This window comes from Desmodus rotundus, chromosome 5 (genome assembly GCF_022682495.2).
Source record: "Desmodus rotundus isolate HL8 chromosome 5, HLdesRot8A.1, whole genome shotgun sequence".
Classification (NCBI taxonomy): domain Eukaryota; kingdom Metazoa; phylum Chordata; class Mammalia; order Chiroptera; family Phyllostomidae; genus Desmodus; species Desmodus rotundus.
In genome coordinates, this window is record NC_071391.1 from 37,008,635 (window position 1) to 37,019,676 (window position 11,042).

The 11,042-nt window shown below is 48.8% G+C and overlaps 1 protein-coding gene and 1 pseudogene across 1 annotated transcript; both read right to left on the minus strand.

The window, feature by feature from the left end:
* Window positions 1-719: 719 nt before the first annotated feature.
* Window positions 720-1,387, minus strand: LOC112303454 (large ribosomal subunit protein eL15-like; annotated as a pseudogene).
* Window positions 1,388-6,464: 5,077 nt separating this feature from the next.
* RASSF10 (Ras association domain family member 10) lies at window positions 6,465-9,414 on the minus strand. Its single transcript, XM_024558898.4, has one exon. It carries the CDS (start codon window positions 9,112-9,114, stop codon window positions 7,609-7,611), a length of 1,506 nt encoding a protein of 501 aa, XP_024414666.2. The 5' UTR covers window positions 9,115-9,414; the 3' UTR covers window positions 6,465-7,608.
* Window positions 9,415-11,042: the final 1,628 nt, after the last annotated feature.

Below are 11,042 nucleotides of genomic sequence, written 5' to 3' on the forward strand. Positions count from 1 at the left end.
TGATTCACCTCTCTCTGTTCCTTCATTCCCAGATCTTTTCCTCTCTCCATACTAATTCCCGACATCATCATGGGGGCCTTCAATATCCATGCAGGTGTATATCCTAACATCTTTGGCCTTCCACCTTTGATGACCTTGGTCTTCAGCCATTCCCATGAGCCATCCACTCCCAGAGCCACATCACGGACTTTTTCCACCTTAAGATGCTCAAAGCCCAGGTGTCCCCTTCTTTTGTCATCCACGAAGCAACCAGGGGAATTCAATCATGTCATTCTCCTGCTTAAAGCCCTTCAGTGATTCCCAGGGCATTGCATATAAACATTCCAACTCCTTCCTGGCCCCTGCCTATTTCTCTAGTCATAGCTTGTGCCACTCTCCCCTCACCTTCCATTCTTCCTTTCTTGGCCCTTTACTTTTTACAACTATAGTTAATCCCTGCTCCCACCACACCAGACTTCTTAGACAAATTCTCATTACTTGCTACCCCCACCTTTCTACTTTCCATTCACTCCTGAAGCTGAATGTGTCTTCAGCTCCCACCAATCCACAGACACTCCTCTCTCCAGGGTTGTATTTATAAATTGCCAAATTTACGGGTCCAGGTGGGCACCCTTGTCTCAAAACTTACTTCCGTCAAACATGTTTTCCATAATATTACTTTCTCCTTCTTTTCCTACTTTTCTGTTCTTTCTTAGTCTTTGTGAATTCCTCTTCTTCTTTCAACAATTTATTTTCTTGGCTGCCCTAAATTGTTTATTAGGTAAGAATTTTACAAACATGACACATGTTAGCGGTGACAGTGGGCCTCTCCAAGTGGCCCGGCGAGAACCACCAACAGTGTGGTGGAGCCTGTGGCCCTTTCCAAGGCCCCGGCTCTTGCGGCCCGCAGTTGTCAGCCCTCACATCTCCCTGTGCTTGTGGACCGGTCTGGTGATGCACTGGGTGTTAGGATTCCTTCTGATAGCTCTATGGAATGGATCAATGAGAATAACCTCAACAAATTTGAACGTGGAATCTTCACCAACCCAGTAAGTATTCAGGACTCTTAGAGCCCCACAGAGGCACCCAGCTTGCTCCTCAGCAACAGACTGAAGGCTCTGGGAAAATTTTAGCTGGTTAACACCATGATGGACAGGTTTACTATAGGTCACACCCCCTTAGGAACAGGGCGTTTGTGGCCACCATGGTGCACACGAATCCAACATATGACATAACCTTGCTTGGCCTTGCATCCCAGCCTGTGGGCTTTATCGGGCCTGGTGGGGCAGGGGTTCTCTGTGGAGTGTAGAGAGCTAGCGGTACTGCCAGCAGCGTACCTGAGGAGGAAGCGCATCGCATCAGACTGCTTCTTCCTCCATAGCTCCTGGATGTACTTATAAGCGCCCATCTTGGCTTACCTTACGGCTGTGGCCAGACGGAAAGGAAGAACATTTCTCCTCTTTCAACAATTTAAATATCAGTCTTCTCCAGATCTCTACCGTTAGTCCCCTTATCTTCCCACTGTATATTCTTCTTTGAGCATCTAAATCCCTGTCCATGACTTCCCCATCTCCCCATATGATAATGCCCACAGGCACCTCAACATATTCCAAACTGAGTTCATCACCTTCCACACCCACCCCTTGTCGAGACTCATTTCGTAACATCCAAGGAAAGCACACACCTGTATCTTTCCACTTGTCCAGGCTGGAAACCTGGGAGTCACTCTAGGCTACTCCTTCTCCTTTCTCCTGTACCAATAATTAACTACCACATATAAGTGGGGCTGGCTTCTAAATGTCTTGGACCTTGGCTTTTCCCCATCCTCTACTTCAGACCTTCCTCATCGCTCTTCCAAATTGTTGGACCACCCGATTACTCAGTTCCCTGCCTTTGTTTTGTAACTCTTTTCCTCACTGGACTATGAAAAACCATGTCTTATTCAGCTTCTCCTCTGGGTCGGCCAGAGTGGCAGACACTAAGAAATATGTAAATTAAAATGATGAAATACCATGCAGGTCAGAAAATGATTAACTAGATTTGCATACTGCAATGTAGAGTGCCCACACAAACATAGCACCGTGAGAAAAAAGGAAGGAATATGATGAGCTTTATAGCCTAATAAATGTCATGTATATAAACATAAGCACATTGACCGTTTCATTCTACTTTTCAAGGATGCATGAAGTACCCGAGCAAATGGATTATGCTCCCACACTGCTCAACTTCAGGGCTCCCATTCAAAGTTCCCCATGTGAATGGCGCCCTCTGGAGTATGGTTCCAGAATACATGAAGAGTGCCCCCTGGAGGTGTGCAACATGGCAGCCCTGAATATATACGATGGCTTGGAAGGTCATGGGTTAAACACACTGGGATAAGTGCCTCTGGTGGGAGTAAGAAGGGAAATAGGAGTGGAAATGGGAGAGGAAAGGTAACATGAAGTACAATAAGACAGAAGAGAGCCTTGAATGAATGGAGGAAGGCAGTGAATAAAGAAATAGAATCCACTCAATTCTGTGGTCTTAAGGTCAGGGGAAGGGTGGACATGGGAGAGGGATCTTGGGAGAGGGGTCTTGAGCAATAAATCCTGCTAAAAGTATAAATTTTATCCTGAAATCTGTGGGGAATCCTGGAAGTGTCTGCGAAAGGAAAAGTTTGCATGGGGATGGATGAGAGGGGCAGAAGCTGGGACAGCGTCCTTCAAAGCAATCTGTGCTGTCTCCACATGGGCAGTGAAGTCAGCGCAGCCAAAGACGCCCTCAGTCAGGTGTGTGTGCCTAACTCCACAGACGCAGGAGTCTGCCGAAGGCCCCGCACTCCCTTCCGTGACCCTTCCCTTATCCTCATGTGCCCAGAGGCGCAACCAGAAACAAGGCCTGGGGTACAAGTGCTGGGGACAACTCCAACACAGCTGTGGTGGTTGATACCACTTTGCCCACGTGACAGTAAATAGTGCGCAGCTGTCTGCCCTGACAGCTGAGGAATTCATGTTGTTGACTATGCACCTGTGCTCTTGAGGGATTCAGTCAAACTTTCATACTGATGCACAGGATATTAATTTTTTGTGAGAAATATTTTTTACTGGCAGAGACTGCATCTCTCAGACAGATGTAGGAATTTCTCCTCCTTTGTCTTTTCCTAAATCCCCACCTGGAAGATAGTCACTGGCTCTATGATCCTGAGAAAGTCACCCCACAGCCGTAGTGGAAATGCTTGGACAAGACTCGATAATCTCTGAGTCCATTCCAATGCCAACACTCTGGGGCCATCCCACTCTGAGGGATGTTTTTTCCGAGTGTGCCAAGTACTTCGTGGGTATAATGTGCCTGGTGTGATATAGCAAAATGGGCACATGTTTTGGAGTCAGAATCCTGCATGGGCTACTTACCAATTGGGTGGCCTTGGCCTCTTTTATCTGTGAAATGAGAGGTTAAAAGCTCTGTCTCATGAGATGAATGCAGAGAGAATGCACGTGAAAAACCCAGCACCAGGATCTGGCACTTGGAAAGCACTCAACAAAAGATAGTCCCTCCCATCCTCCTTCCTTTCTGTTCCCGAGAACGCAACTCACAAACATTTTCAGAATGAAAATTTCACAAAGTGTCATGATCAAGTTTTCCCTTTTTAAGAACTTCAGGATGCGCTCAGGTGTAGTATCATATGTATTTTACTTATTTTGTGTATTTATTTTATTTTGGCTTCATTTTTGACATAGGTGGTAAGGGAGAAGCACAAAATCAAGTATGACATCACCTTCTAAGTATAAGTTTTTCTGATAGACTCAAAATGAGAAGAGATAATGAATTTTTTTAAATAAATCTGGTTCTTTTATTTGTTAATCCCCTTAATCTTGCCACTATGGAATTTTGGCCCCTTGCGCTCAGAGAGACGCTTGGCCAGCTCTGGTATGGGACAAGATTGCTATTCCGAAGCAGTGCTCGGGGGGCGCAAGGAGATGGGGGGGAGAGGAGGTGCCGCATCCTTTGCACACTTGTGGGAGGATGGCCTGCCCTTTCTGTTGTAAGGGTATTGTAAGGCAGTGATTGTCAGCCCTGGCTCCTGGGGTTACAAAGAATTAATTCATTAATTTTGATTAATACATTTTCTTAGAAAATATAATATCTAATGAACGAGAAGGGGTGGTGAAATGGGAACTAGCATGCATAGCGGATTGTAACTAGAACAAATCTTTTGAAAATCCATTTGGCAATTAGGTACCAAGTTTTTAAATGTTTGTACTCTTTGGGAATTTTTTCTTTCTGGGAACCTGTCTTTGAGGGGGGTCTAATTAGGGAAACAGATGTGTACACAAAGAAGCTTATCACAATGTTATTTTATAATAGTAAAAAATACTGGGAATAACCGAATAACAGAACAGTTACGTGCACTATATACAGTGCATCCAACAGATAGAGCCACTAACAAGGAGTTTGTCAAAATCTGAGCATCAAAACATATGTACAATCTCATTAAAATTATATATATTTAAAAAATAAGTAAAATATAAAATCCACAATTCAAAAGATCTGGAAGGAAATATATCATACTTTAATAGCAATAAGCTTTGGTGACAAGATTTTGAGTGATTTTCCTTTCTTTTTACTATTGTTATTTTCAGGCCTATAAGGACGATAGTATCACAAGGACTATATAGTATATAACTTTTCCAATGAGCAAATCATCATCATCATCATCTTCATCTTGCTTTATAAGGAAGTAAACAGAAATGTCAGATGGGACCTTCTGGGTCGGATGGCCAAGAGTGGGATACTTAAGATCAAAAATACAATAAATTATATTCATCCCTAAAGAGGGATGGGGTTGGTTGGGGAGAAGCGTGTTTCACACTCTCCCCACCAGGACTCCTGTTCCGCCTGACGCACAGGAGGGGTGACCTGTACCAGCGGCACTGAAACCCTGGTGCAGGTGCAGTCAACGCTATGCATTCATTCTCATTCTTAATGCCATGAAGCTTATTTAAAAAGTGAATGAAATGTTTTAAATGTCTCGCATTTATTAGCCACTTTCTAGGTACAGGCACTGTTTTGCTTTTTTATGTCCATATTTCACCTTTCTCAGGCTTGCAAAAGCTCTTAGTAAAAGGAACTATTGTCTCCTTTCTTTTTCCCTCACCTGTGGTGTTTTCTCCTACCCACAAAGAGAGTGCCTTTTGGGGATATAAGTGATTTGGGGGGGGATGGGCAGACTGGACTTCTTTTCATTATAAAACAAAGCCTGCTTGGTGCCTGAGAGTTGACTGGAAAGGCATCTTGAGGTGGCCAGGACAGGAAGGTTCTGGAAAGAGGACACCAGAAAAATCCCACAGGCCTTCTGTGATGTGGCTTTATTTGCTTTACAGGCTGCAGGCATATTTGCTGACGTCAAAAGTTTAAAATAATAATAGTGAAAAGAAAAACAGACCCTTTCTGCCAGGCACTCCTGTTCTGCCAACTTCTGTGTTCTCTTCTGAGTTAATAAATGTCCGAGAACCACCTCCCCTACCACCCTGAGGGGGGAAAAAAGCACAATAATTTAAAAACCACTAGGTCAGCCCATTGCCAGCATAAACCATTCAGACAAGTAGCATTTGTCACACTCTAATGAGGATTTTACCTTTGCCTCAGAAGTAAAGCCATCGTTAGACTTTGTGTTTATGGGAGCAAATGATTGTCTAGGGACAGTGGGTCTCTTTCGGTCCCTTCCTCATTTTAATCATGCTCAAGACCAAATACATAGATGTTTTCTGCATCAGACGGAACTAAAAAACCGTAATTATGTGAGCTAATGTCTTTTGAAAACATCAATTAAGAAACCAGCCTTTTAATTCCCATTTTACTTGAAAATTTGAGAATATCCACACATGTTGTCATAGCATGGGGCAGGGCGGGGGGGGGAGGTACCGACTTTCAAAAAGATACACCCCAAAAGGCTTCATGAGGTCAGGTGAGCAGGCCCCATCAGCAACAAGCAGACAAAGAATCTCTCTCCAAGGGAAGAAACCTCTGTAAAGCAAGACCTCTGAAGTTATCTTCACATGTAGTGTTGAAACTGGAGCCAGCCCCTCCTGGGTTAGGTTGATACCAGGCTTCTGCACCAGGCTGGCACCACACACACACCCCATTGTTCACACCTCCTCTGGACAGATTAGATCCCACATTCCTCGGAAGCACTGCGCTCACTCCGGAGGGAACATCGCCAGCAGGCTCCTTCCACAAGGGCGACAGCTACAACTGATAAGTTTGCATTGAAATAACTGCAACAATTACATCAGGTCCCCACCAGGGCTGTCTCCAGCTATGTAGAGAGAGATGCTGCACTTGCATCTCCCGGCATGTGCAAAGGTGCAAGCCAGACACGAGTAACTCGAGTCAAATCATTAGCTCACTTTTATATGCTTTTTATCTCTGGCTAAATGCTGCTGTTGATTACATTGTTCACCCAAGGTATACTATGGGGTTGTATTTTTTTCTTTTTTGGGGGCTGATCTAGTAAACCCTGGTATCTACGCTATCTCGATTTCAGTTTGGACAAGTAACTAATTAATCCCTGACCAAAGATACTGGAGTTAGACTTGGGTTGGGTAAAATGTGTTGAGGTCATAGTTGGTTTTAATCACATAGCTCAGTTCAAAAGCTGAACGCTAACAAAAATCTCTGCTTTCAAATTTTAGTTTCAACGAGAGTGCTCGTTAAACAGCAAGTTTAGTTGTACTTCACCCGAATTCTAAAACTTCCCTTTTATTTTTTATGAAATAAGTCACTGAGGGGATGAAGTGGCAACATGAATGAAAGGGCAACACACACACCTTTGCAGGAGCAAATCCCAAAGGCCCGGATTACATTTTAACCAAGGACTATGTGTGCCAGGGATTTTTATCACAAAAGGAGTGGCTTTTGTAATAATAAAACATTATTTTGGGAAAAGGACCCATTTTAACATATACTGCATTTACTAGGAGGAATTGCAGGGTTAAACTTCAATAGTTTAGACTTTGAAAGAAAATAACAGGCAAACAGCTTAGCAGATGGATAATTCTCAGATCTGCAGAAATGTAAACAGCCAGGATTTTAGTGCCTATGGGTTTTATGGAAGGTGTAAGTAAGGCTGAGACCAACACCAGTGAGTCCTCTTTGGCTAGTTTTAACACGTTCACAATCACAATTAACATTCAAGGAATTTCCTTTTTCACCCAAGTGTTTCTTTTAAAAGCACTTTATGCTACAACCTAAAATTCTAGCTGCCATCAGTCCTTCCCATACAGAAGAGTGGTGAAATTTTCATAATACCTTTTTTCTGTTTCTGAAAATGGGCTCGGACCACGTCAGTTTTCCTGGAGCGTTTGTCTTCTAATATAAGGGTTCTCACATCTCCCTCCCTCCTTTTCCTAAAAGAGCTCGGGTGGGAGACACTGCTTCCTTATCCTGCACTCTCCTCCACACCCACCCCCAGCCAGAGGAGCGCCGCTGCCAGGGAGCCCGCCCGGGCCCAGCGGTAGCCCTCTGGCCCGGCAGGAGCTCCGGGCCCATTCCCAGCCCAGTTTCCACTTCCCTGAGCTGGCCAGACCGGGGTTTTCTGCAAGACAGGGAAAAAGGGAAAAGCTTCCGTCTCCCTCTCTGGTCCTGTTCCTCCTATACAAGGGATTCGCACACGGGTACAGAGTCTGAGTCCTGGCTGTGCATAGAGCTCAGTCCGGTGTCCGAGTCCTCATCGTTGCCAGGACAACTTTTAGCCAGTCCACGGGCCTGGTCCACCCACACCTCAGCGCAGGCCTGAGGCCTGGGTTCCCGCGAGGGTCCGTCAGAGCTGGCAGCCCCATCAGGTGCTACCGTCAACTCCAGTGTGTGCAAAGTCTGGAGAAGGCCCTGCAGCTCACGCTCCTTGTGGTCCCACTGCTGCTGGCTGTAATCCAAGTCCGACTTGACTGCCTCCAGGTCCGTGTTGAGCCGGAGCCCGATGTAGAGGCTGGTGCTGAGCTGAGTCCGGACCCGCTCCTGCTCCAGCAGCAGCTCACCGTCGAGGCTGCCATCAGACTCTGGAGACTCCTCTCTAGCTGCGAGCTCCTCCTGGCGCCGCAGCATCCACCTCTGGTTCAGCTCCTCCTGAATCTCCGCGGAGAGGTGCTCAAGCAACTCCTCCTGCTGGGCTCGCTGTTCTTGCAGCCGGAGCAGGTCGTCGCAGCGCCGGGCCAGCTCCTCCAGCGCCTCTGCCTGCGCCTCGCCGTCCAGGGGCGCTGCCGTAGCCGCTGTCTCTGGCTCCTCTCCTGGGCTGGGCCTGTCCAGCTCGATGCCTGAGCCCACCAAGTAGGTGTCCTGTACGTAGTTGACTCCGTGCCTCCGCATGCGGTCCAGGTGCACCTTGGCCTCGTAGCGATCGATTTCGCGGTCCAGCTCCCGGAGCCGCTGCACCTGCTGACGGATGGTATGGTCCTGGGAAAGCACCAAATGCACCAGCGTCTCCATGTGCTCCACAGACGCGCTCTCACTGCCGTGAGGCGACGACGAGCAGGAAGAAGCAGTGGACGACGAAGTGGAGGAACAGGGCGACAACAGCTGCTGCTGGCGCCGGCGATTGAGCTTGGCCAGCTTGCGGAAGGCCTTGCGCACTACCCGCCGCTGCTTCTCCTGTGTCATGGCCAGGCTGGGCCTTGGTGGGACCCCCCGGGCCGAGCAGGGGCGCTCGCGGCTGAGCACCACGCGCGCTTCAGCGCTGCGAGGACCCGTATTGGGAAGCGAAGCCTCGCTGCGTACCAGCACGAAGCGCACATTCTCCTGCTCGTCTCCCCAAGCTGCCCAGAGGCGCAAGATGCGCGTCTTGTTGGGCAGAATGCGCTCAAAGCCTCGCCACTTCTCCACGATACAGTAGCACTGCGGGGGCCCACACAACAAGCCTGGCGGCAGCGCCTCATCATCATCCTCTTCGTCCTCATCGTCCATGGCTTCTGGGAGCTCCCCCGGGCCTGGCGGGCCGCTGACGGCCCCCCGCCGTCGGCCACGCCGCTGTTTCCGTCGTCGCCGGCAGCCGTCTTCCAGCAGCACACGGACCACATCAGAGCAAGTGGTGCGACGAGAGAGCCCTGAGACCAGCTTCTCCTCCTGGCAGATCCACACTGAGATCTTCTTCTCCGAATGATCCATGGTGTAATTGGGACACAGGTGGCGGGTCGGAGTCCGCTGGGGCGCAGGGACAGCGGGCAGCCAGCCCGGCAGCTCTGGGACGGTATAGGCACCCGAGACCCTCGCCTCTGTCAGCACCCGCCCTCTTCCTCAGCTGTGCACCAGGGCAAGCGCTGGCGTGCGCTGGAGCGACTGCGGCTGGGATCGGCCCGGACGGCGCGCGCTCCCGGGGGAGTGTGCCCGGGAACAGGCTCCCGCCGCTCTGGCTCTGCGCAAGGTTGCTGGGGCCTCGGGGTTTTGCTCCTCCCCCCCTCGCTCCTCCCCCTCCCGCCCCCAGCGCCCGAGAGGTGGCCGGATCCGGAGGCTCGCAGACCCGCCCCTCTGCGGAGCTGTTAGCTCGGGAGTTTCGGCTCCACTCACAAACTCGCTTCTTGATTGCGCCTGGGCTCCAGGGTGGACTCGAGGTCCCCCTCGCTGCCGAGCCTGCAGTTTGTGCCTAGTCAGGGATCAGCTCTGTGTCTTCCCTGGGCTCACTGGCTCCTCTCCTTGAGTCCAGGGCTCGCTGGACGAATGTTGACTTTCCCGTGCTCCCAGACCAGGTTCCCGGTCCTTCGTGGCAGGGCCCTCTGGGGAATGGCCCCTGCGCAGACAGGGAAACCGAGGCACTCGGTGTCTCTATCAGAGACTAACTGCGTTGCGTGACCTCCAGCTGGGAGCTACGAGCGCCGCCTTGAACGCGGAAGGCCCTCCAGGCTTCCGAGTCAGGAAGCAGTATTTGCATGCCCGAGAAGAACAAGATGTGGCAGTTCACTTTGTGGAGGACACAAAGTGAGGAGGACAGGGATACGTCCTGAGAAATGCGTCCTTGAGCGATTTCACGGTTGCAGGAACACTGCAGCGTGCACTGACGCCATCCTGGGTTTATAGCCTTGTGCGCTCCTCGGCGGGATGGTACAGCTTATTGCTGCTAGCTACAAACCTGTACAACGTGTTACTGTACTCGACACTGTATGTAACTGTAACACAGTGTTTGCGCATCTAAACGTACAAAAGGTACAGTAAGAATAAAGTATGGAAGATAAAAAATGGTACACCTGTCTAGGGCACTTACCATGAAGGGAGCGCGCAGGACTAGAAGTTGCCCTGGGTGAGTCACTGAGTGAGTGAGCGGGGAGTGAGCGGGTGTGAAGGCCTAGGACGTTACTCTTGTCAATAAAAGGTGGCTGCCACCAATTCAATTACGACAGGAGTCCCCAATCTGAGGCACGACGATAAAAAGAGAAACTTCAAGCAGGTGAACAGTTTGCAAACTGGGAAATGTAGCCTCTGATGAAAACCGAAAATGCCCTTCCAAAGACAACTGGGAGAAAGTGCCTGATTGGTTTCTGATTGGTCAATTTTTATGCAGATGAGGAATCCAAGTTTGATTGGTTCAAACAGCCCTGTCCTGATTGGTTGGAGTTATGAGTTCTCATTGGTCATTATGGAGCTGCTCTGATTGGTCAGTAAAGATGCAAATGATGATATAGCTTTATAGTTCTGATTGGACAGAGCAAGCCTCAGCCCATTGGTTGAGAAATGATTCCAGGAACGCCTTTATAAGGGTTGGCTCACAGGGCAGGGATATAGTGCAGGAGGCTGGCAGTTCAGTCTGTGGCTTTTCCCTAAAATGCACTGTGGGTAAGAGGCCCCTGTTAGCAATGGCTGCTAGACTCTGATTATAAACTTGAGCCCAATTAACCACGTGGAGTCCTTCTTGGCAGGTATGTTCCTTCTAGTGGTCAACACTGTATACTACTGTAGGCTTTATAGACACTGTACACTTAGACTACACTAAATGTATAACATGAGAGTAAACCAAGCACAAGAGAAAGTGCTATGATCAAGAGACTTGGGAAACACGAGCTGTATGATGCTGCTGCCAGTGTAACACAGCGTACTGTTATATA